At 50.0% G+C, this 25897-nt stretch overlaps 1 protein-coding gene across 3 annotated transcripts in view; it reads left to right on the forward strand.

The window, feature by feature from the left end:
- The first annotated feature begins 3016 nt into the window (after positions 1-3016).
- DIS3L2 (DIS3 like 3'-5' exoribonuclease 2) overlaps positions 3017-25897 on the forward strand; it is a 192380-nt gene continuing 169499 nt past the window's right edge. Inside the window, exons 1-4 of one of the 3 annotated variants that reach the window (XM_040567859.1) lie at positions 3017-3101; positions 5492-6201; positions 23384-23542; positions 23842-23984. In XM_040567859.1, coding sequence (XP_040423793.1) covers positions 5511-6201; positions 23384-23542; positions 23842-23984 — 993 coding nt within the window. In that variant the 5' untranslated portion in view covers positions 3017-3101; positions 5492-5510. Of the gene's footprint in view, positions 3102-3716; positions 3898-5491; positions 6202-22588; positions 22810-23383; positions 23543-23841; positions 23985-25897 lie in introns of those variants that run through there. The other 2 variants (XM_040567860.1, XM_040567861.1) reach the window with 2 other exon arrangements.

Below are 25897 nucleotides of genomic sequence, written 5' to 3' on the forward strand. Positions count from 1 at the left end.
CACAAACCCGTGGCCCCTCTCTGTCTGGGTGGGCTGCAGGAAGCAGACGGAGGTGCCCGAGGGACTGCTCGGCTCCCATCCATTGCTCCCCTCCTTGAGTCACCCTGGGGTGGCTCCGTCCCCTCGGCCAGTCACTCCTGATTAACGCTGAGGTAAATGAGCGCAGGGCGGGCCTTTGCTCTACGCCGAAACCACAAGTGGTGGAGGAGCCAAAGCCTTCGTAAGCTGATGAGCCACGCGGCGCGCTCGCCTCGGCCGAGGTGCCGCAACACGTTCCTGCCTCGAATGTTGGTAGCAGCCACCCGTAACTGCCCGGGGGAAGATGGTGAGATAATGCTGCGCTGTGGGAAAGCAAGCTGGGACACCGGGCTGGGCCTGCTGCTACACAACCCCAGGGAATGAGAGCGCAGGGGAAAAATCTGCCCTTTGAGGAAGCCCGTGAGGCACCACGGAGGGTCATGGGATGGTGGTGAGGTGAGTGCTCCTCTCTGCTTGATAGTCATGGACGGCAGATAAAGGATGGAAGCAGCCAGCCCTTCCCTGCAAGGGGCTGTGTCTGGGGACATCCTGGGCTGCTGCCACGTGTACATGTGCCCTCGTTCGAAGTGCACAAAGGAAGGGTGCTGCCTGCCCTCAGGGCACCAGGGGGGTGGCACGCCTTTGCTGTCTCTCTCATCTGCCTGGGCCAGTGATGGAGCAGAACTAAATGGGCACAAGTGCAGGCTCTGCCCCATGGACTAGACCCATTTCCAGGCCCTACTGAGCTCACGGCCCCTTGTGCAACAAGGGCACAGCTGAAGGCAGGAGGCGGGGACGATGGAGGCGTCCAGCCGCCAAGCCGTGGCCCTCTTGCCACACATGATATCACTGCGAAACCGGAGGCCCCCACGCCGGCAGCGCTGCTGACAAACATCGAATGCCCCTGCTTCCTCCCCCCCTCCGTCCTTCATCTCCTGTGGAAGGAACGGGGCAGCTGGTGGTGCCACCTGGTGCAGCAGGGAGCGCGGCCAAGCTGCGGGCTTGGCTTTGTCCCCACGGGGGTGAAGAGGAGCAGAGACACGGCGTGACTCAGCGGCATGGAGGGGAGCTGCCTGCTCCCACCTGGCTTCACAGCGAGGGGGGCAGCGGGGCTGGGGGCTCCTGGGTCCCCTCACCCCATCTCCCACTCATCCAAGCGGGCAAGCAGACCAAAGGGCCTGCCCTGCACAGCTGGGGACATGCTGCTGCCATGCCGTTAGCAGAGCACATGGCAATCGCTTTGCTTTGGCAGTGGCCGGGAGAGCAGGAGGAAAGGGGAGAGCACTGAAAGGGGGATCCCGTATCACTGTGCTCCCCCCGGGGCCAGCTCCAGCCGGGAACTACGTCTGCTTTCCAGCATCTGGGGGGACCAGCTGCTGCACACTGGTGGCTCTGCTCCCGCAGAGGAGGGACGCTCGCTTCCTTGCCGTGCTGCGGCTGTGTGCCCAGTATGGGGGCTTGCTGCCTCCCAGCTGTGCTGGGGCAGAGCTGAGTCTCTGGTCCATGTGAGCAGGATGCTGCCTTTGCATCCCGGCATGAGGGGAGATGTGACTGTCCTACTGAAGGCATCTTTGCCCACCGCCTGTGGTCCCCACAGCAAAAGCGCTCTGCTTTTGGGCAGCTCCCTTGACCAACCCAATGGCAGGAAACAGAGCAGTCTGTGTCTGCATGGCTGCCACTGGGGCTTCCCCTTGAGCAGCTCCGTCTCGGCATTATCACTATGGCTTCACAGGGCTCAGCACGCTATGAGCACGGCCTTGGGGTGGTGCATGTCCAGGAGGAGTGGGACTGGCAGTCATGGGTTGTGCATCACACATGGCCTCTAGAGGGGACCAATACCAGGTGATGCAGACACCAGCCTGGTGTTGTCACCTTCCCAAGTGAAGGAGCAGCATGGCCTGCACAGACCAAGGTTCCTGCTGAAGAAAAGACTGAGCAGAGCCTTTCTACACCAGCCCCTGCTTGCAGACATGCTTGAGGTCCCTTTGGACCTCCCTGTGCATGCTCTGAGGAGCTGCTCCAGGCAGACAGCTCAAACAGCGGGCACTGGGGGTGCCAGTCTTGCTTGGAGAGGCTGGTTTCTCACTCTCCAGTTTTTCAGCTGACTGCAGTTCTCTAGAAAGCCCAATGTGATTTTCAGGTAACAACCGTATGACCGAATCACCTATTCCCAGTCAGGGAGACCCTGGATCTCCCCCTGCTACAAAGCCCTGCAGCATCAGGAAGAGCAGGGAGCGAATGAGCCCCTTGCCTCATCCTTTATGTGCTGTCCCCCCCGACGCGAAGCTCTGCCTGATCCCAGTGAGGATCAGGCCGCTCAGCACCGTGAGGTGCCCATTTGCTTGGGCGCTGTGGTGCTGCGGGGCTGGGGGACTCAGAAAGGCACTGGGGGCACAAGGAAGCTGTGGGGAGCTGGGGGTCGGCCTCTTCTCACAGATAACTAGCGATAGGACTAGAGGGAATGGCCTCAAGTTGCGCCAGGGGAGGTTCAGGTTGGAAACGAGGAGAAATTTACTGTCAGAAAGAGTGGTTAGGTATTGGGATGGGTTGCCCAGGGAGGTGGTGGAGTCACTCGCTGTCTGCGGGGGGTGTCTAAGGAAAGGTTGGACGTGGTTCTTAGGGACATGGTTGAGTGGGTGACTTTGGTGGCAGGGGGACGGTTGGACCAGGTGATCTTGGGTGGCTTCTCCAGCCTTAATGACTCTATGATTAATGATTCTGTGATTAGTGATTCTGTGATTAATGGCTCTGTGATTAATGACTCTTACGAAGCAGACACTGGGCACTTTTGGGCTTTCACCGCCCTTCCGCCTCCCCCACGGCACCCCAGGCCCACAGCGCCGCCGCCTCCACAACCCAGGCCGAGGCCCGGACCCCTCGCGCCCCGCCACGGCCCCTCCTGAGGCCCCGTTGCCGGCCCGGCCGAGGCGGGGAGCGGCCGCTTCGCTCGGCGAGGCCTTGTGAGCCGTGCCGCGGCCCGTAGGCCGCCTCCGACCCGGAAGAGGACGGCGGGACCGGGGGGGGGGGGGGAGGGGGGCGGGCGTCGGGACATTTAAACGGCGCGGAGCGGCGCGGCGCGGCCGGTGAGTGCCGGTACGGGGTGGGGGGGCTCGGGACGGGGCCCCCCCCGTCCTCGGACCGATGGCCCGGGCCCGGGGTCTGGGCACGGAGGGGGGGGACGGAGCCGTTTCCCCGGTGGCTGTCGGGCGCTGCGAGCCCGGTGGCAGCGCCGTCCCGGTGTCCCCCCCCCCCCCCCCCCCCAGTGGCTCCCTCCGGGGTGCGGGGCAGGGCCCGGGGCCAGGCCCCTGCGGTCCCCTGGGGAGGGGGGGTCCCGGCGGGGCTGCCCTGGCCGCAGAGCCCCCAGGAGCCCCCTCCCCCCCCCCCCCCCCGCTGCCCGGGTTTTGGGGAGCCGTGGGGATGGGGTCAGCGGGGGGGGCTCGACCCCCGGGGGTCTCCCTCCGCACAGCCGGCCTGGAGCCCCCCCCGCTGCCCCTGTGGGTGAAGGCAAGGGGGGCGCGCTCCTCGCCCGCCTCTGCCCTCCCTCTGTGGCCTGGGTGGCTGCCCTTGGGAAGCTAATAACCGAAGTGTGGTGTGCAGGGGCTGTAACCCCCCCCCCCCCCCCCTTTTTTTTTTTTTTTGTCTATGCTCCATTTACGTGGCTAACCTTACAGAAATGGAGCCGGAGGCGAGAGGCAGGTGTTTGCTCTTTCCTTGTAGATAAAGATGGCAAACTCCTGTCCGCCCCAACCCGTGTTTGGAGAGTAGCCTCGCAGGCTTTTGTCAATGTTATCTGCTTCTGTTCAGCTGGCAGCTGGCGAAGGTGACGTTAAAAAGGGAGCCCGCTGCAGACCTCCCCGTGCGAGGGTTTTGTAATAGCAGGTCAGTCTATTAGAAAAGTTTAGCTATTGGCCAGCACCAATGGAAAATCTTAGGAACGAGAAGCACAAACCACACAAAGAATTTTTCCTATTGATTCAGGGATTTTTAATTTTTGCTTTGTATTGTGAAGTCTGTTCACATCCGTGCCCAATTACTTAAGCAAATCTAGTCGCAACACGCCTTGCTTCTCTGGAAGGGTCAGAGCAGGCACCGAGGAGGAGGAGGAGGCAGCTCCACAACCCTTCATCTCCGCCGGGTGCCCCATGCCCAGGCAGTGTGTGGGTACAGGAGACTGTGTGGGGGCTCGTCCTCCGTGCAACTGCAGCGAAAGGGAGCTGAGAGCTGGCTGAGGGCGAAGAAAAATTCCACCGTGGTGGGAGCAGGGAAGGGAATATAAATTTCTCTTCTGCTGAACTCTGCGTTCTGTCCTGCCAACACTCCTGTGCTCAGGGAAGTGAAGAAAGAAAGGTTTCACGGACAGTGTCCTTTAGTTTAGCTCCGAGCCCAGTGCCTTTCAGTTTTGGCATAGAAAAGGTGACAGTGCGGCCTCGAAGTTCTCACCGTAACAGCTGGGGTGAAATTCAGCTGTTCAGCTTCAAATGTGCCTTGAAGGGAAGAAGGCGTTTTTATGGGGCCCTGCAGGAGACAACAGTTGCCCTGGTGTACATTATCAATATATTTTATATTCCTCTTTGGTGTTAGGTACAGCAGAAATCATTGATTTGTCCCGTCCACGCTTATAATTTACCTTAATAGGAGCTGAGGACAATTTACTAGATTGTTTCACTCCAAAAGCTTAAAAGCTAAAGCAGCTCAAAGAGGATTGAAAGCCTGATCTACTTAAGCTCCATACTCATGCTGCAAAGGTGGACGGCATAACATCCCCTGCAGAAACGGGGGCTAGACGGAACGGGAGCCAGTGTGTCGCTAAGAATTACGGGCTCTTGCAAGATACTTAGTTGTGTGAGGGAGTTTAGTTTACGTCAGTCACAGTGGGAACAAGTTTTTGGCTAGTAAGACAGGCTGAAATGGTCAGTGTTGGTTTTCGGAGCAAATGTTCTGTATAATCCACCAGAGTGCCTCACTCTGCAGGTGAGCTAACAAGCGATACCTGATTTTTACTGCAGCCTGTAGGTACTTCAGTGAGGATGCAGTTATTTTCAAAGGCTTCAAGTTGGACGTGACAAGGTTTAGTTCTGATAACCTCAGCACTGGCACATCTGGCAGTCTGTCAAGTTATTCCCTTAATTTAGCTGGGCTGTTGAAAGGCAAAGAAGGGAGGGTTAAAGGAATCAGTTATGTTTGGGGTGTCAGCACTGGGACAAAAGTCCCCATTTTGTGAGGCCTGTGGGCAGCTATGGCTTGCAGGCTGTGGTCACTCGGTTACCAACAGTGGTTTGGTACAGGGCAGGTGTTGGCTGCAGCGTGAAACCCCGTCCCCCCCGCGGAGCAGTTTAGCACCCTGGGATTTCTGTGAAGGCCAACACATTCTCATTCACTAAACGTTTGCCTCTTATAGCGTAGGCAATTATTTGTCGTTTTGTTTCGAGAAAATGACCCTTATTTTCCCCTGTGTTTGTTTATAACTCTGAAGTCTGGCCCTTTGCTGCACTATGGATCCTCAGGGGCACGTGCGAAGCGCTTCTGCCCAAGGTGCCAAGGAAGGAGTAAGCAAGCCCGCCGTCCCGCAGAAGAACGCTTACGCTCGGCTCGTGCAGAAGCACCACAGCGGCCGATTCCGGTCCTACATGAATCACGTTGCGCAGAAGATGCAGCTGGAAGACGGCACCTGCAACGACCTCAGCCTGGACCTGGACCCACCCCTGAGGAGAGGACTGGCGAAGGATAACCTGGCCAGGAACGGGTTGAACGTGCACAGCTATTCACCAGGCAGAGCGCCTCACCTGGAACAGCCCATGCCTGGGGGATTTGAGAACGAGAAATCCATCCTCAACAGGTGTTCTCATAGAAAAAATGCCAACGTTAACCTAGAAGGAGACCTGGAGGCGGAGGAAGACTACTACGTGCATCAGCATGGAGCTGCAGGCGACTTGTTAAACGTGAGCGATGCCCCGGGTGGGAGAGCGTCGACCAGCCTGAGGCACGGCGCAGCTCTGCAGAGGTCGTCTGGTTCTGACGAAAAGGACGAGGAGGACATGTGGAGGAAGAAACACAAGAAACGAGGCAGGTGCCCTGCCAACACGGACCCAGCGGCTGGACACTTGGTGACTGAGCAGTCTGGTGGGGATGTGCTGGCAGCAAATGCCAGGAAAAGCAGTCACTTGTCTGCAGGCCACGTCCACGGTGAGTTCGATCTAATGACCTGCTTGGTCCATTTGCTGCAATTACCCTGGAATTGAATGTGATGGTTTAGTCATGAGGGAGTTAACGCGAGCCAGTTCTGTTCTGTCCGAGTTAGTCAGCCCTTAGTTACCTGGGGGTGGCTTCGTCCTGCTTTACAAGTACGCCACGCTGCATGTGCAAATGTCTTCGTGTGGAGCCAGCTTGGCGCTGGCAGGGCCCGGTCCCCTGGCAGAGGCTCTGTGAATGTGGCTGTGCGGCTTCCAGGACCAGCTCAAGACTAGGAGAGCCCAATTTCTGTGGGGCGGAGTCCAAATTAATAAGGCTGCTGGACCTCAGCTGGCTCAAGGCGAAGTCACAGTTCCCTCTGCATCGCTTCGTTGGGTCTGGAGTGCTGCTTAGCCTCTGTAGAGCATCCAAGCCTGTCTAATACTCGGGGGCTAAGATGCCTGTATAATATCTAATTCCTGATACAGGGTGTTGACTCTAGTAAATTTTACTGTTAGTAACAAAGAGAATACATCTTGCGGTAGCACAGGGAGTGCCTCTTAAATGCAACGGTCAGGGCAAAAAGCCAACTTACAGAGATAAAATTCTTTATTAAAAAAAAAAATCACAGCATTTACAAGCAGCCAAAGCCAGGCAGTTTAAATTTGATCTCCTGATGTAATGGGTTAAAACTTCCTCTGAATGATATTTATGGTGAAATACTTGAAATAGCCTGATCTTATGAACTACTACTGGAGGAACTCATAAATGTCACTGCATTAAATTCTCTGTAACAAGTAGAAGAGATCAATTTCTCAGCTGGGTATGAGAGGGGCCTGAGGTCTATCACAACGTTTGGATTTGAAATCAAGTAAATGTTTAACTGAATCACTTGCAAATCTATGCCCTATCAGTCAAGAGTGGCAAGTAACACGCTTTTTACAGGGCTTGCTGTATTTTTGGAGGCTGTGACAGTAGAATTATGTGGTAGATTATGTGCTAAAGTTGGTAAACTTTCATGAGTTCTTTCAAGACAGATCATAATTAGACACTGAACACAAGCAGATTGCTAACGTTTATGGAGGAGCCTCGTTTTTGGGAGGGTTTTTCTGGTGTGTCTCATGGTAACAATTCCGTGCTTGTCACGCTGGCTGTTGTAAGGGACTTGACTGCCTTCTACCCTTCAGCTAACCGGTAGCTTTTGGAGAGTAAGGAAGAGCAGCTAACAAATTCCATGCTAATGTTAGTTTGGACTAGTTAGTTTGTTAGTGTTGGGTGCTGCACTTTACAGAAGTCGAATTTGACGCTGTGCCAGCTAATTGCACGGGTACGGCCGGCGGCCTGAGATGTGGACCCAGAGCCGTATGAGCTGATCTAAATCAGGGCTGCTGTGAGTCTGGGCTGCCCTTCCCTTCTCCTCCTCCTGCTGGTTCAGGGAATCAAAGCCAGTAGAAAATAACCTGCTGGAAGAAAAGTAAACAGCTTCTGCTGTAAAGCTTGCACACTGGTGGCACGGGCTGTCACTTCTGTGGGAAAGCGTGACCTGGTGGCACCTTGCCTGGAGTATCACCCTAATGGAAAGGGTCTGGGCACCTCTGTCCAGCTGTTACACCGCTGCAAGAGCTCTGTTGCTGCAGCCACTCCATGCTAGATCGATGGGCTGCTTCCTGGAGACGGCCTTGCTTTAGGTGCTGCAGCTTTGAGAAGTGTCCTAAGGTTTTCTTGGTTCCTCATCCAAAATCAAGCCTGGCCCCTGGAGACTGAGTCAGGTCCTCTTGGGCCCTCCTGGAGTAAATGCAGGGCTTGTGTCCAACGCATCGCCAGATGTTGAGGCACTAATCCTTGGTGAGGATTTCTGCAGGAATATATATGTTGTAAATTTCACCAGCCACAAGGTTTTGTATTTTTAGTGTCCTCACCACCCTGAAGGATCAAGGCAAAGTTGTAAAACAGCGTTTTAGACTCTGAAAGTTGGCCCGAATCAATAAGTGTATTCAGTGTGACGTGTCTTTAATGGATTCATTCTGTTCAGAGCAAACTTTGGTGGTTTGTGCATTATTTTCTGTGATTCTTTGAAGCTGTTTTTTAATTTCTATCTTTCTGCCGTGGGAGAAAGTCATTTATCAACCCTTCCTACCCCTCCTGGAAAGCCCCTCCGGTATTAAGAAAATAAAAACACCTGTCTAAAGAGGAGAAACATAAAAAATTAAGTGGATCAGAAAGGCTGCCCACCACAAGTGGAGGAATCCCGAGTTTTGAGAAGATGCTTTTGTAAAAAGTCTGTTAAATGAAAAGTCCGGGAGACTTACAGCTGTAACAATGAAAACAATAGTTGCCTGTGTGGATTTTCATCTAAAAGTAGCCTGGTTTTCCGAAGTAAGCACCTGCAGTTCCCTCCTGCTTTCTTGGGAGCGAGGTTTACAACCCCTTTGAAAAGTAGCTATTTAGAAACTTAGTGTGGAGACCTAGAGCAGAGAACGTTGGCCATCGTGTTTGACCTCCCAGGTGGAAAACTCACACTGCGGGGAAGATTATTGGGAAATTATTTGCTTAAGTGACACCCTTCCTTTTCTTTTACTTGCATGCCTCCCGAGCCACCCTCCTGTGTAAGTTGAGACTGGTCACACTCCAGGACGCTTGCAGGGGCATGAAAACAGTTTCCTGGGGAGGAAAGAAAGAGGAAAAAATATACGTAATTTGATTCGGACAGATGTCTTTTCTGTTCAGCGTGAGTATATTTTAGTACTCCCGTTGAAGTGAAATAAAGGTTTAATGCAAGCGTTTAAGTAGAAGATCTCACACATCACACTACCAGATTAATATTTTCCCACTTCAAAGCTCGTCTTTTTCTCTTGATGCTGTTATATGTCATATTCCCTTGCAGAGGCAGGTGTCTGGTTTGATCAGTTTAAATCAAGGCTTGTGAAACTCTGGGGGCAAGAATTGCTTCTGTCACAGCAGCGAGGCGTATCACCTTTTCAGTGGTGACGTTTCCTCACGAATTAACTCTGCTGGGCTGCGGTAGGCTTACCAAAAGGCTCTTTGAGCTAATCTCAAAGCCAAGCATCTCTCTTTAGATTGCTTTGTTTCATTGTCCTCTTCTTAACAGCTCTTCAGCTCAGGTTTAGCCGTGGCCTAAAACTAAAAGCGCTAAAATTTAAGGAGGAGGAGGGCTGAAAAAACCCTTTGAGCGCTCTGTAGAAGGCTTCAGGAAGCGAGGAGCAGGTCCCTGTTGGTGTCCTTTCAGTGGTGCAGCAGTTCCTGCGGCCCTGGGGGCGAGCAGAGAGGTTTGTGCAGCCCCAGCAAGCGTCACTGACCCTGGAGCTCGCTGCCGGCGATATCCTTGCTAATTCCAACACCTCCTTGTCTTAGGTGGGGGAAAGCCACTAGGTGTAGACTGGCCCAAATTGCTCTCTGGCTCTTCGAAAGGGAGCTTGCCTTGTTGACGATCCCCCTGGTGCTTTTCTCCGCTCACCCAGAAGCGAAGCCCACGAGTGCCTCTGGGGGGCTGCTTTGCAGGAGGAGCTAATTTGAAATTGCACTTTGTTTTATTCCCTGTCGTGATTGCCGCTGTCAGTCCGTACTGTAAGGTCCCAAGCCCTGTCTTGGAGGACAGAAATAATTCTGCAGCAGGTAATTAGGAGGCTGACCACGGCAGTCCCTCCTGGCTCTGCTGATAGTGCCTGCTTTTACTGAGTGCTGCTCTGTCAGCCACTTGTCCAGCTGTACTGACATGTCGCCCTTAAAAAGTAATGAATGGTGGGCGAAAAGGCTGACTTGGGAGCTCTGGCTTTGGGTGAACTTGAGGAGCAACATGCTTAAAACTTGAAAATAGCCCTGTCCCGGAGTGAGCTGTAATTAGCAAATGGAACCTGCCACTTATCAGCGAGGATGCTTCGTCACAGCAGGCTGAAACATCCTGTTACTCATGAGGCTGGTTCCTTCTGCACCGGGCCTGCCGTTTTTTCCTCAAATCATTTTTTTCCTCCACCTCGTCTGGTGCACAGGAGGTTGTTCCCGGCTGTGGAGCTGGGATGCAGGCATAGAGAAGCATCATCTGGCTTTGTGCAGTTGCGCGTCCTCAGGATCTGCTGCATAGCTCCTACTGGCGTGTGTGCGTATTTGTGTATGGGTCTCCTATAATTGCTGTAAGATGTTTCATTTCTCAGAGCTGCCTGAAAACAAAGCATACCAGAGGCTTTGTAAAAATCCCGAAATAACTTTGTGGGATGAAGCAAGAAATGCAGATTGAAGCAACACGCTAAAATGCAAATGGGCACCCCTGCGCCTTGCTTTCTTCTCTGTTCGGAGAAATTCAGGACCCGTCCTCTCTCCTATATGGCCAGTTTATTTTTCCTTGGTTAAGAGATGTCTCTACTGTGACATTATGCCCCTTGCCTGCTCTCCTACCCGTGGGGCTTTCAGCAGAAAGTCGTGCTGAGCCCGCTGGCTTTGTAGTTTTCGTAGCTCCTGTACCAAGAGCTAATCTTCGTCCTTCTTTTGGGGGGCTTTCCCACCTCTCCCTGCCCCAGCTCCCCGGCGTTGTGCAGAGATTTAGTGGAGGTTGTCACCATCTGGGTTGCCCAAAGAGCTTTGCATTGGGAGCTCTGGATTTGAACAACCCTCTGCTGTCCCTTGTCTGGAAGGTGTAGCAGCTGTGGAGCTGCGCATGGGGTTCACTGTACGGGTTCAGCAGTCTGACTTGCTGCATGTAGGCACAGATCGAGGCTCCTTTCTGCGCCGCTCCAACCTATGCGAGCATAATCGCTGTGAAGCCTCCTGTTCTGAAGTTTCTTAAACCATAGTGAAGCAGAAAATCAGTCTAAAACGTCACTTTAAATTATGATGCTTACAGATTTTCATCTCATGCGATTTCCCTGCTAGTTTTTTTCCCTAGATCTCCAATCCTTTAGGGTCTTTGGGTGTTAAAATTTCCCTAACAAAAAGTTCCCTTAACAGAATGTCTTTCATGAAGACCTCTGGGTTGTTTTCTGTTTTTTGATCAAAGGCTCTAAGGGTTTTCCCACTTCAATCCGGCATTAGTCATCAGAATCTCTTTTCAGACAGACCACTGCCTGATGTTTCTGCCATAAAAGAGCTTAAAACCCCCTTTTCCTTGAGGACAGAAGTACTAACTCTTTCTGCAGCATCTGTCTGTCACATGCTGGTAGCTGAGATTTGCATGGCTGCTAAGTGAAACTTTGTCTTAAATACCTGTGATGTATCACGTTATTGGTAAGTAGTTTAGAACAAGCTGCGTTTTAGTTGGGGCAGGAAGGCTGTGGCTGCTTTCTGAGTACGTGTGCTCCTCAGCCTGTTTGTGGGGGAATGCTGCTGTTAGTCTGCTGGAAAAATCTAAAGAAAACCCACCAAAAAACAAGTTTCTGCGTAAGAAAAGTGCCCTCCAAAGGTGGGTGCAGGATGATCTTTGGGAACGCCGTCTCCCGACCATGCTCAATTTCAAAGGATGTCAGGAGCTGTGAGGGGGGCAGCTTTCTTGGTGCTGAAAGCTGGGGTGGGACAGGATGCTGGTGCTCCTTTGAAGGCTGATCGCTCTGAAATAAGTTCAGATTTTTCAGATACGCCGTCTCCATCTGTACCTGCAGCCATCCTCCTTGGGAAGAAGACCCCCACCGACCGCCAGGTAGCCTCCTGCGGCTCTCCTCACGAAAAGCTTTGATGCGGCAGAGGCGCCTTGCCCATCTGTCAGCGTCAGCAGCCCCCCGAGAGGGAACAGCCAGCTCCTGGGTCGCAGCATGCTTTGTCCGAGACAGCGCAAGATTCCCGTGGCCCCTGCTGATTTACTGTTTGTCTGACGCTTGGCATTTATTTGCCCGGTCTGTGATACTTAACCAAGCTTGGGCAGCTTCCACAGAGGAGTGTCTCTGGCAAGCAGGCTGGTGTTTAGCATCGTAGTTTGAAAAAAAAAACCCAGTTGTTGCTGTTGGATGGAGTTGTTGTGTTTGTGGCTGCAACCCTGACATTTGCTAGGTTCAGCATAGGTGACGGAAATGTCTTGGAATGGCTTTCCTGCGGGCTTGATGGGCACAGCTGATCAAGAAACACCAGGCTTAATAAGATGGCAAAATCACAGCGCTTCTGTCTTTCTGTCATACGCTGCAGCACATTTTGTATTTGCCTTTGTTTCTCTGCAGGAACTTTGAAGGAAAAACGATAGAAGGGAAACCTCCTTGCAAGGCAAGTTTAAGATCGTTACTTTTTAGCGGCGAGCCTTCCAGTTCTTGCGTGGAGAAATTCAGTGCTCAAGAATGCTGCTATCTCCCTATCTGGCACCCGTAAATGTGAGCCAGCGATGGAGCAAAGGCCACAGAATCAGCTCAATAAATGGAGAATGCTGGTTGCTGTGGAAATCTCTTAAATGTAGCTAATCTTGCCAAGTCTAATGTAGTGTTTAGGTGATGTTAATCATAGTAATAGGATATGGGAGGGAAGGGAAAGCTGGATTTACTGTATTGCCCCATCTGAGAAACACTTGAGAGATAGGATGCTCCTTTCCCTAATGGTTCAGCAACGTCATCGCAAACATAAATTTGGGCTGCTTTTGATAGGAAAAATGCTGCATTCCTGAAGCTTGTGCAACTAGTGCTTTTGGCTAACATCAGCTCTAGTATGTGAGTTAATATCTGATGTATCCTCTCCTGGGGAGATGAGATCCTGCCGTGCAGCGTCTGTGGGTTTGGTATCCCATCTGATAATCGCCCTCCGTGCCCGTCACCAGAGCCCTGAGCGCGCCGAGCTGCAGCGGGACCAAATTCTGTGGCAGGAGCCCTCGCATCCAGCAGCAAAGCCTTTATCTCCCTGCAGCAGCATCCTTCACGTGCCGGTGTTCATCAGCGGAGATGCTTGTTACTGTTGACTTGCTTTTTTTGACTGTTTTTTCCTTCTTTAGCTCCATTCTCTGAAATTAGGCGTCCATCGTGTAGCTCAGACTACTGGGTCTGTCCGGGGGATGTCAGTCCCAGGAAAAAAAAAAACACAATGGGCTACTCCAAGAATTGATTTTAAATTTTAATTAGTTTTCAAACTGCTATTCAACTTTGTCATCGATTTCTGTAGCCAAGGTTCTGTTGAGTTCCCTCGGTGTCAGTTTCTTCTGAGCTGGAGCTTGGTAGAATCACAGCCCGGGTGTAATGGCTTGGAAGCTGCTTGGCTGAACTAATGACCGGTTCTCAATTTATAGCCGCATTTACCAACAGGTGTGGCCGGTTCCTACAGGGTCGCGTTCTGCCCTGTGCTGTTTAATGCTTCTGTCGATGATCAGGAAGAGAACACGCAAGCATGGCCGAGAGTTTCTTGGGAGCCTGCAGGGAGCGTTGAGTAATGGGGGCGGTCACTGGCAGCCGCCTGCATCGCTCGGTGCGCTGGGAGCGGGCAGAAGAAAATCCATGTCCTGGGCCTGCGCAGAGCCATGCGAGCAGCGCGAGGAGCCCAGTGTGGGAAGCAACAGCTTGGAAAAAAAAAAAAAAAAAAAGTTTGGAGCTTTTTGATGGATTAATCAGCTGAACATCCCCCTCCTGTGAAATGTGGCCAAGAGGGTAATGTACGAGCATGGGAATTGCAAGATGGAGTATGGGCTGCGTGTGTCTTTGGCACGGCAGCAGCAGCAGCTTCTGGAGTGCTGCGTCCTGTGGTGATGCCCTCTGTTCTGGGAGGATGGTGATGAATTGATGAATACTCCGAGGAGGGCCACGAGGAAGATTAAAACGCTGGGATCACGAGTGAATGATGTGAGGAACCCTGCTTTACTTATCAAAGAGATGCTTGGAGGAAGTGAGCTCTCAGCAAATTGCCTACATGGGGAACAGATGTTCAGTAATAGGCTACTCAGTTGAGCGGATTATGATATAATGCATTTGAGGCTAAACAAATCCAGGCTTGAAATAAAGCACAATTTAGCAGGGAGGGTAAATGACCACTGGAACAGTTCTGCCAAGGCTTCTGCTATGTGGGCTTGTACTGGCACATTTAAAAGCCTCGATAAGAAATTCTCCCCCCTACTCCAAAGCGTGGGGTAGTTCAAACAGGACTTAATTTCGGAAAGCCCTCTATCCTCTGCTATCCACGAGGTCGGCCAGCCACACACCCCAGTCAGCTCCGGCCTGTTCAGACCATCTCTGAACCATCTTTACACAGGGTCCTGAGGCAGAACACATGCTTTGCAGCAGTCATCAGCAGCTGATTGCGATTCCTCTGCAGGCCTTGGTTGCTGCAGGGCTCTCGCTGCTGCCCAGCTCTCCGGCCACTGCTTGTGGCTCCCGTGGCCTGCGTGCTGGTGGCCATCCCTCGCCCTTCCACCTCCAGCCCCTGTTCTGCAAAGTGCTGTGGGCCGCATGTCCCTAACTCCCTCTTGTGGGGAAATCCAGGCTATGGAGAGTTGTAACTTGGCTGGGGCAGGATGGAAAAGAAGATGTTGGGACCCACCGCGTAAAATGATGTCTTCGGTGACAAAAATAAAAACTTCCCGGGTGCTGAAGGAAGATGTCAACACTAGCAGCTGCAGCCCGCAGATGTATGGGGCAGGTCATGCCTTGGAGACTGTTTCCGCCTTTCTGTAAATAAAAGTTGGCAGCAACAAGGCATTTTGTTCCATTTGTATGTTTTTTAAACCTTTTTTTCCGCCACAATACTAAGGGCCATGAACTACGTACCTAATACATAGAGCGGGCAGCACGGGGAATGGTTCCTCAGCAGGTTGTTTTATTCCGCAGCACATATGGTAACCTCGGGATGTGCATGAATCTGAAAGCAGTTCTTTCATTTTCGGCTGTTAACATCTCCTAGTGCATTAGCACCTCCTGACAGGTGCCTTTCAAAGCCTCTTGACTTCTTCTGATCTTCGAGGAGCTTGCTTGAAGCCCGGGGAAATCAAAGGGAGAGCTTCCGCGGTATTATGTTTTCGAAATGTGGTTTTTTTTCTTGAAGTGTTGAACGAGCCTGTTCGCATCGTAGCTGGACGAAACAAAGAGCCAAATGTCTTGTGGAAGACGATTTGGGTGAAGGGAAGGACGGGGGGCCGTGGAAGCAGCCCTGACCCACATCCCGAGGCAGGAGTGGAAGCCTGGAGGAGCGCAGTCATCAGGCGGGGTAGGTGGTGAGGAGGTCACGGGCAGGGTGGAGCAGGTTCACAGAGAGTCCTGAAAACCAGAAAAGCTGTATCCCCTCCCTGACAACGCCGCTGAGCTGCCGCACGCAGCTGGAGCACAGTAACTATTTTGATAAACTTTTAGTCTATTGCTACTAAATGAGTTTCGTCACCAACCCCTAGTGCAGAGCCTGGAATGGTATCTTTGGCTCTTGCGCTTGTAGTATTCCTACAACACAAACCTCGCTGAGGAATTGAATAAAGCTGCAATTACTGTCTGAGTTACTGAAGGCAGAGTCTTGCAGGCATGAGGATGCTTGGAAGTGTTTTGCAAGAGGAAGCACGGTGTCGCGGGCACATGATCTTGGCAGGCGGGAGCAGTTTCCACAGCATTGTTTTCTGCAGCAGAAAGAATCCATTGTGCATTTTTCTTCACTTCATTTTTTTTCCCTCAAAGCGCGGGCCCTTTCAGAAAGCCAAAGTCAGCAACACCATTTTTCATTTTCCCTAGGTCCATATTGAAATCTGAGGGCGTACAACACAATGGTTGTGACTAAGCCCGTGCAGCTTAAAGCAAAACAGCAGCGGCAACGTGAGCTTCCCGCCATGCAGAGTGAGCTGGACATGAGTCTGGAAGCGTGCTTCTGTCTCTGCCTCTGACTCTCCTTTGTATCCATGGACGTGCCACTTCATTTTTTGCTACCTCCGGCTCTCAGTGGGGATGTTTCATCCTCAGTGGCATGTTCCAGGGTCTGAATTTTTACAGCCAAATGCAGTGGCATGGTCAGCTCCACAAGCAGCTCGTGGTCCTGTCAACTCAAACCATGGCAGCCTGTAGTTCTCCATCCCGCTGGTCACCGGCTGGGGCGCAGGATGCCTTTGTCCCCCATGGGGCCAGGATTCCCTTCGTGCTTTTTCCTCCAACCCTTCTGTGCAGGTTTTGGCAGACTTCCTGCCAAAAATGTTGGGAGAATCACCCTTCCCGGAGAGGCAGGACGAGAGGATGCTCCGGCTTTGTTCCCGGGTGCGCAGATGGCCGATGGCTGGACCACGTCCTGGCGCGTGAGCGCGGTCGTGCTGGTGGGCGAGCTGCTGGCCGGCACGGCCGGGGCTGCTCTTACTGGTGACCAGTTGGGCTGCTGCTGGAGGAACCAGTTGCTTTGAATCGCTTCTGAAATCAGGTTTCAGAGGTGTGTGCACAGGCTGTCTTCTCTTTTGATTTGTCTAGACTGTGGGAAGCTCGGGTTTAAGCCGTGGCTGGGCCCCAGTGGCCCATCATAATGGGTCAGTTAGTGCAAACTGGTGGGCATGGGAGCAAGGCCTGGCAGCCAAATTTCAATACATCATCCCCTCAGTTCAGGACATTTGCATATGATTTGCATTTTGGCCGAGCCCACGCATGTAAATGTAGGTCTGCACTGTTTCTCTTCTTTGAATGACTGTTTAATTAACTTTAAACTTAATTATGCAATCTGCCATCTGCCCAAATCCCTGTAGTGCTGCTATGTCACCGTCCTCTTCCACCAAGATACTCCCTTTCCCAGAAATTTACCTACTTTTAAATTAAGACAACTTCAAATCTCCTACATCCTCTCCAGTTTAGGAGGACCCGTGGTCGTGTTGTAGGATCTCCCTTCAGCTCCGTGGCACAGTCCTGGATTTTTTTGGATTGCGGTGCAGCACGGGAGTGTTGCAGAACCTTCAGGTCAGGATTATTTGGGTTTGCTTCATCAGAGATCTTTATTTGCTTGTGGTAAGGAGAACGTGCTCTCAGACTTTCTCTTAGCCCACAGATTGAACATTTGACATACTGCCTACCGGGCTTATCTCCAGAAAGTCTTTGCTGCAATGGAACCTCACTGAACTGATAGCCTATCTCCAAGTCTTGCCTTTCCACTCCTAAATCTCTAATGAATTCTTTCCCATGACATCCTCATTTCTCCCTATTGCTTTGTCTTTCATCTTGAACCATCGGCTTTATTTAACCCGTTGCATCGAGGTGGCTGTGGTTTGAGGCTCTCGGGGAGCTGAGCTCCCTCTGATCCCAAGCACGGGCTGGAGTGGAGCTGAGCTCACGGGGAGCGTGGTGGGTGGGTTTTGGTCCTGTTTGTGTTGCTGGGCCGCTAGCACAGCATTTTGCTCGAGATACCGTCCAAGGAGTATCCTTTTTCTTTCTGGTACAGAAGTCTTTCTCTGAACAGCTACACCGACAGCTGTCTTTGTGTTTTTCCTTCTAAAACGAAACAGAACAAAAAAGTACTTGGCTGTTACCATTAGCGGGACATTTAATCTCTTAAATCCACAAAATATTTTTGAAAACATAAATAGCTGGTTACTTGTGACCTGTCTACGACCAGTGTTTTTATTGTCATAGCTCGCATTTGAGATCTCTCTGCTGGTGTTTGTTGTTTTTGCCCGTGTGAGGTCATCTGATCCTGGATGTTGTAGTGGTCATTGAAGAGCTTGGGGTACGAGTTAGTCACTTCTATGAAATGGCATGTACTGGATGTTGCCGGTGCATTAGAAGCTAAAAACAATTTAACAAACATGTTTCAGCTTTTGGATTTTGAGAGGGAGCTCTTTTGGAGGCTCTGTTGAGCAGCAGAATATATCAAATAGCTTTTACGTTGCCTGTTTACACCTACGAAAGGGGAAGATGTGGGGATCCTAGCAAAACCTTCCTGATGTTAAGGCACTTTGTACTGGCAAAATATGCTTTTGCTAGTAGAATTTATTCGACTTTGGAGAAAGAAAGGAGTAGTTGCCTGGTACAGCTGCATCAACACTGGGATCTGGGATTTTTGGGTTCCTAGATATCTTCAAAAGCAGGCAGGGTTTCTGTAGGCTGAACTTTCATTCTGGGATTGTTAATGTGCCCGGTTACATGTCAGCTTCCATAGTGAAGTGAAGTTGCAGGCAGGACTTCTTGGCGGGTAGCAGAAAGCATTCGTTTGCTAAAAGACAGACTTTGGCTTCTAAAACTTGCTTTGCAAGCTCTGCCAGGAGCCCAAGGGCCAGCTTGAACTTGGCGATTTGTGAGCTGGTGCCTGGGGTTGTGTTGTGATTGGACTCTGTTCCTGGGGTCCCTACTAGGGATGGGAAGGAACATGCTTTGTTTAGCTCAGCCAGGCTGAGACGAGAGCGCAGAGCTAAGCAGGGGCTGGTGTTGGAGTAGTTCTCCTTGCCTTTAGTGGGTTAATCCCTGAGTTTTGGGTGGGCAATGCTGGGTCACCACGGGTAGCCGCCGTGCCGTGCCTTCTGGCTGATGGGTGTATCCTTCCAGTGGCTTAATAACTGCATAGCTGGGCTCTCTTGAAGAATTAAATGTCAGGGAACCTCTTGGAAGGTTTGAAGGAAATTGGCTTAAGTCATCCCAATGTGTCAGCTATGAAGGGAACCATTGGAGGAATACGGACAAATATTTAGTAACCATGTGTTGAGAGCATCTCATTAACTGATAACAGATTGTTCTATTGCATGTTATCAGTTCTGGGATACGCTTCTGCTTCTTTTCATGCTTACACTAACTGGATAAGCGATGGTATTTGAAAGATTCCTTTGCACATGTAGATCATGATCTAACACCGGGGAGCGATGGAAAATCCCCTTAGCAATGGCAGAGCCAGCAGGAACGTTGATGCCCGGTCCTGGGCCGATAATGTAAGTAGTAGATGGAAGTATTTAGTGCTGAAAAAGTTCATAATAATGGGGGATATAGTTCCCTTCAACATCACGTCTTTTTTATTAAAAAGAAGGAACACATCGAGGTGGCTGTTGGTGGGGTGGGACCTCTGAACCCATGGGGCAGTTTCCAGCTAATGCTGACGGTTCGACGCTCTCAGGTGCTCCTGTCCCTGCCAGGAGAGCTGGGTTGGTGACAGCTGGACGTGTAACAGGAGGTAAAAATGGCGAGTGAAAGTAGATGTCCTTTGACAGGAACGGGAGTGCTATACGGAGGTGACCATATATTGGGATTTACTTTGGGTTTTCAGGTAAAACCAGTTGATGCTGGATCCTGGATGGTTTGCATCCAAGGAGTCACGCATGTGCTAATGAAAATTCAGTAAGAAATCCTTTCCGTCTCTGCTGGTGGTAGTCAAACAGCTTGCCATGTGTTAGTAGGCAGTTGGAAACATTTTAGTTTTGGCAAATCAAATTTAGGATCTTGGTCCTTTCTTATAGGAAGTAATATGCAAATTTTAGTATGAAAATTAAAGACTCCCTGGCCTTGGTAAGTTCACGTTTAGTTGAACATATCAGTTGATTTAGTTGACCATCTAGTTGATCAACTGACTAATAGATGTGAAATTAAATGCAGTAATTTCCTAAACCTAAGCTATCGAGTGATTTTGCCTGAATTATGTTGAAATAAGCTAAACTGAACCACCTAACTGCCTCTTTTTCCTGTAAGGCAGATCAGATCATTCTGGGAAGCTGCCGTGTGCAGTTTTTTCCCTGAGATAAGATGAATAGATAGGCTGAAAGATCAAAAAGCGCCGTTGCGCAATGTCGCTGCGCTGAAGCGGAGGTGTGACGAGCGGGGCTCGGGCTCCGGGTGCTGGGCTGCGGGTCCCAGCTGGAGCCAGCCTCCGGCTCCATCCCTTCTGCTCCTTTCGTGGTGCCTGCATCAGAGTAAAAGCAAGTCTCTGGCTGGGCCTGTCTTCAAACCACACACTTCTCGTGCCTCTCCTGCCATGAAGGTGGGAGCTGTTTGTTTCCCAGCGTGCTCCCCTGGGGCTAGATTTTGGCGCTTCCCTGCTGTGCGTGTAGAACCGCTGCCTCCTCCTGCTTAGGTGCTCCTCTGCCACCTTTGTAGGGAGCCTCCGTGCCGGGTAACTAGGTTGTCACAGCCAAAGTCTCCCCCCAAGAGGACTTCAGGTAAGGAACAGTCAACCAACCCCCTTCCCTCAATTTGTAACTCCTGTTAATTCCTGCTGACAGCGTCACCGCCTCTAGAAGACCTGGGGACTGCATCCCCAGAGCAGCTCCGTGCCATCCGTGCAGCCAGAAGCTCGTACCTGACCACCTTGTATTTGCTGTGCTGTGGGTGCGTCTGTGTCTTGCACTAGCATTGCTCTGCACTCAGTTGTTGGGTGGTTCTGCACATGCACACGTTTGGTGCTTCACCACCCCGGTTGGGATCTCCCAACCGCCCTCAGCTCCCAGCCACTCCACTTCAGTCTCACTTCTACTGAAGTTTTTTAAAAAATTCTGTATGCTATTTGTTTACTTATTTTTTAAGTCTTCGAATATTTAATGCCTAGAGTGCATTACGTGCTGCTCCTTATCCTAAACTTTATCTTACAAATCACACAACTGTAACAGCGCAGAAAAAAGCAGGCATCCTGCCACACCTGCTGCTGGAACAGAGTTGCACCAATTCCATCCCTGCAGTTATTTCAGGAAGGATATTCTCAATGTACCCTACGCTATCTATTGAGATTTTTGTTGAACGTTTGCTCTGTAGAACGATGTCTGTTTGTCCACCAGAATATTAATTAAATAATATTAATTAATGCTGGTCAGCAGGAAAGCTCATTGTGAGAAATATTTCTAACTTGCAGTGTTAAGGGACAGGTGTATAAAAGAGGCAAATTCTGAGCCTGGTTGAAACAGATGGCAACCTGTGGTTTCCTTTCCCCTTTAAAAGCAGAAACACGAGAAATGACACTGGTGTGGAATCAGAGGCGTTCCAGTTGAGTGCTAATTGTGACAGTTGTCTGTGGCTTTGTAACAGGGCTGGTTTTGTTTAGCTGTAAATGTCGAGGCCAATGCGGTCAGATATTTATCCAAAGTGGCTGCGTGTAAAGCGGCTTGCAAGCCAGCTCCGTTGAAGCACAACTTGGTCGTTGGAGTACATTTTTTTCTCTGGATTTGAGTCCAAGCCTGAGTGAATGAAGAAGACCGCTGAAGAGCAAACCGAAGGCCTGAGCACTGGAAGTGTGTGACTGCGTCTGGTGTCTCCCACTGGCACGGAGAGGAGCTGCTCCGTGTCTTGCTGTGGTGCATCGCTTGTGGCAGCGGTGGCCCAGGATTTTGGGAAGTGACAGCCCCAGCAAGTGCTGGGGCAGCTCTTCTCGGCAGGCCACCTCTGGCTCTCAGCTCACTTCCAAACTTACTAGATACTCCTTTTCCTGCTTTTTAATTCTCTGTTTTTTCTCCAGCTCCTCCTTAATTACCTGCTAAGATTTAGCCTTCTCTTTATCCTGAGTTCTCTAATTCATAATAGTATTTTCGGTGACTCACTGTCATAGAAACAAGGGTTGGAGAGGACCTTGAGAGCTCGTGTAACCTCCTGCGCTACCTCAAGGAAAAAAACACTCTTTCAGATGGGCTCTGACACACATCTGCCTCACCTGTTTTTAAGGACCTCCAGTGGGCCAGGCTGCCTGACCTTGCTGAGTCTAGGGCCTTGCTTTTTTTGTCATTTTCCTAAGATCCTGCTTCCTGTTCTCTTTGCAGTATTTAGGTGAGGTTCCTTCATGAAAATGTCTCTGGAGAACTTCTCCAGAGCCTGCAGTGTTGCCAATTCAAATGCTCTTCTGCTCAGATCTCTCCAGCCTGTGTTTTTATTTTAAGTTTCTGTTATTGAACCTAATCCCTTGACCCTTAGGGCAGTTGCAAATCAGGCGTTTGCAAATCAAATGATTTTAGTTCCGTATAACGGGGTCTGTACAGGTAGCATCGCCTCTTGGGCACCCGTTGAAGTCTAAATCTGCAGTTGTGTTTTTGTCGTGTCACAGCTGCAGCTTCCCTCGTCTCCTCTGTGAAAGCGTGTGCAGGGAGCGTGAAACGGCTGATCATGTAGAAAGAGGCCAGGCTACGTTACCCTTATCCTTATCCTTACTTAACACGTAGGTTCCCTCTTCATTTCAGCATCCCGTTTGAAGCTACTGCTGTGGCATTTGATTATTTTTGCGGGCTGGCCTGAGCCAGCACCTCAAGCTGTCCCGCTTCTTGTCTTGGTCTCTCCTCTCTTGAGTTAGGAGGATCCCTCCCTCCTCCTGCTGATTTCCCTGTTGTTATATGTGGAAGTTGCTTTGTCTGTGACCCGGTAAAGTAGCAGATTTTTCTTATTGTACCGTATATTTAAAGCTCTCTGCTGAAGTAGTGTTTTGTTTACCCTTTCTTCCCGCTGCTTCAGTTTAATTCCATAAAGCGATTTCCAGTTCAGTTTGTGAAGGATACTGTGCATTAAAAAAAAAAAAAAAAAAAGAAAAAGAAATTAAAATAAATTGCCTTGTAACTTGAATAGCCCCTTAGCAAATAAGTTGGCATTGCACATTTTCTGACTTGCAGGTACAAGCTTGGACCCAGGGAGCGTAGCCAGGAGGGGCTGGAAGGCAAAGCTGTGATGACATGTTCAGTATCCAGGTGGAGGGCCAAGAGGGCAGCTGCACGGCGCTGGGTTGCATTCCAATGTGCTGATCCGTGGAACAGCGTTGGCATACGCTTTGGAAGCTGCTGCTTGCTCTCCTGGCTGTAGGGAAGGGTCTGAGGTGATGGCAGGGAAGGAAGGGGTGAGTCTTTGCAGAATATTTTCATACGATCGTGGCCTATTCTGAGCAGGCTGGGCATTCGGAGCCTTGGCATTTCTTTGCAGTGTCATCGTGTGCATTGCTGCCTCTGGTAGCTTGAAAGTTAATGAGTACAGGGTGGGTTGTTGTGATTTTTTTTTTCCTTTTTCCCTGAACTACGTAATTTTAAATGCAAGTTGCAGGGAAGTTATATTTTCTCACTATGTGGGGGCTTAATGGGGTGGAGGCAGGGGCTTTGGAAACAGTTAAACAATTTCACATTTTATACGCTCTAATGAATTTCCCAGGATTTTGGAAGGGTTGTATCCAACTTTAATATCGTAATTTCCAGAGTTTCGTTTATGCTAAAGTAAGTTGGTGGTGGATTAAGAGGCACGAAGAGCCAACAGATTACAAATGAACTAATGAAGACATCGTTTCTTTTGGATAAAGAGCATGACTCACAATCGTGACTTGTACTGAAGCACTGCAGACCATGAGTTTCACGAGGACCGTGAGCTGGCAATGGGCTTCTTCCCTCCTTCCTCTGTTATTTCAAACTTGTGTTTGATTTCAGGTGCAGAAAAGAGAGGGTTTGCAAGGACCAGAAACAACTCTGAATCTACAAGAGCTCCACAGAACTTCGATAGGAAGAGACAACTCTCTGAATCGCAGACAGAAACAATGAGCAATTCAGACAGCAGAATAAATCCTAGACAACTGGGAACTCCCAGAGGTATTAAAGCAGAGTGCGTACATGCTTCAGGAATAAGCTGCCTTGAAGCATGTGCTAAGCGCTATTAAAAGATGGGCTGGGATGAATGCTCTTAACTCTAAAATGATCTGTAAAAGACTTAATTATTTGTAAAATGTGATCATTCCAGGATTTTCAGTGCTCTGAAGTCGGGTGCCAGTATTTCTAGGCAAACCCTTCTCAAAAGTTCAAGCTCGGGTACAGAGCCTTTGTACAGCTGCTGTTAAGATATGTAGAGAAGTTTGGTGGGCAAGATAACACTTATGAATTTCTGTTTGCAGGAGGACCCTATGCTGCTGCCCCGACATCAAGCGATAGAAAGAATCGAAATAAACCCACCCGAGGGAGGAAGAAGAGTATATTTGAAGCCTACATGTCAAAGGAGGATGTTTCAGCAGGACTGAAAAGGGGAGAGCTAATTCAGGTGCCTAGAACATACAATGACCATGCTCATGTGATAAGTGTGTGGAAATCACAGACAATTGTTGGAAGTGAATGTCAGTTAATTGCATGACAGGGAATCGATACACCGCTTGTAGCTGCTTTCTCTGGAGGTTCTAGAAATGGAGTGAACCTTTTTATGACCAGCTGCAGTACAGTTTTTGATTTGATTGCAGATGTTCTGTAAAATTCCAGATCCACAGCCTCAATGAATTGCAGGGATGATCTGCCAGCCACAGTAGTGGCTGTTGTGGAGACTGTTACTTTTAACAATGACAATCAAAAGCATAGCAGGTGCTGGCAGCCTCTATCTTTGTCAGTGTAAGTGAAAATGAATAGCCTTAGCAAGATACTTCTTGCTGAAATTCCTCACAAAGACATTAATTAGTCCTTGGCAGTGAGGTGCCGATGCCTTTTCTTCCAGATATACTTTTCTTTTGTCAATCTGTTTCTACCAAATCTTCCCAGAATCTCCCTCCCAGAAAAAAAAAAAAAAAAAAAAAAAAAGGAGATGCAGGTAATGCTCTGGTCCCTGAGGTCTCGTAGGGCTGTACTTACCGTGGCATTACAGTAAAGTGTTATAAGCTATGATACAACTGGCTAAATTAATATCAAATGGGCATAATTTTCTTTGTGCTCCCTTAAGGTCATAGGGCTGCCCCAACCTCTGATGACAGCGTGGTTTTACTGAAGTAAGGCACAGATAGTAGATGGAGCAGAAGAGCACATCACTGTATTAGAAAATCAGTTGCCTGTGTGCTTTTGGTTATTTGCCTTGAACAGCTAGCGAGTTCCCATTTTGCAGATTCTGTGCCCATCAAAGATTGGACTTGTTGCTTCCACTTGGAGCAGCACAATTGAAGCCATAAGTAGGCAGCAATTCTTCTTCCAGTATCTAGCAAAATGGGGGTTGGACCTGCCGTTTCTGTGATCCAGCTACCCACAAGAGTTTTGCATAAAAGCAGGCAAGACTGAGGTGCAGGAGAAGAGGAGTCTCCTACAACAGCATCTGTAATAGTTTTCATCGTGATGTAATGCTCAAGACACACCCAGCACCCCAGTGAGGTCAGATTGGCTGGGGAAAAGGCAGGTGGAAGTCAGCGAGGGCATGACAGACACTCATGCTGAGGCATCGTTTACCCAGACACCCACTGGTGCACTGACATTTAATTTGTGTTGTAATGCTGGTGAGGTTGATATTTGCATCAGTACATCAGAGCTGCAAATGGCATTACCTACCGTTTTGTTTGATTTCTTATTATAATTGCATAGTAATTCTTGCATAATAATATAATGGTGTAATTTCTGTTGTGTGTTGAGGATTCCACATTTAAGATAGCCTAATTCCCTCCTGAAGACCAATCTGATCAACTCTTAGCTTTCAGAAAAATGACTGCACAGCATATCCTTGCTGATTATCAGTGTGCTCCTCTGGGCTACCCAGGCCCCAGGTCAGTGCCTTTTTAAAGAATCTCGTAGGCGTCCACGCTGGGGAGCAGGTGATGAGGGAAGAAACGGTAGCCTTGAGCTGGGACTTCCTCTCATTTGATTTGAGGTGGCTGCAGTGGCATATGGCAACAACTAAAGGTTTTGCCTTACCATCAGGAATGTTTTTGGTACCTGTTTGGTAATGCAGCCTGACAGCATTAAGTGCAATTAAGAGTGTGTAGACTGCTGGTGAGGTCGACTGCAGCTGCAGATGAGGCACATCAGACTATGGCTACTACCTGAGAATCCCAGTGGAGTACTAAGTCCCATGAGACCTGTGACTGCATGCTATCTGGCAAAAGAATCCCCGATTCTTGGAAGTGCGTAGTGTCTACTCTAGGTCATGTGCTGTGTGACTCTAAGAGTCATATGTACTCTTAGGCTGTAGCTGTTTTCCTTTCACCCAGT

This window comes from Cygnus olor, chromosome 9 (genome assembly GCF_009769625.2).
Source record: "Cygnus olor isolate bCygOlo1 chromosome 9, bCygOlo1.pri.v2, whole genome shotgun sequence".
NCBI classification, from domain to species: Eukaryota; Metazoa; Chordata; class Aves; order Anseriformes; family Anatidae; genus Cygnus; species Cygnus olor.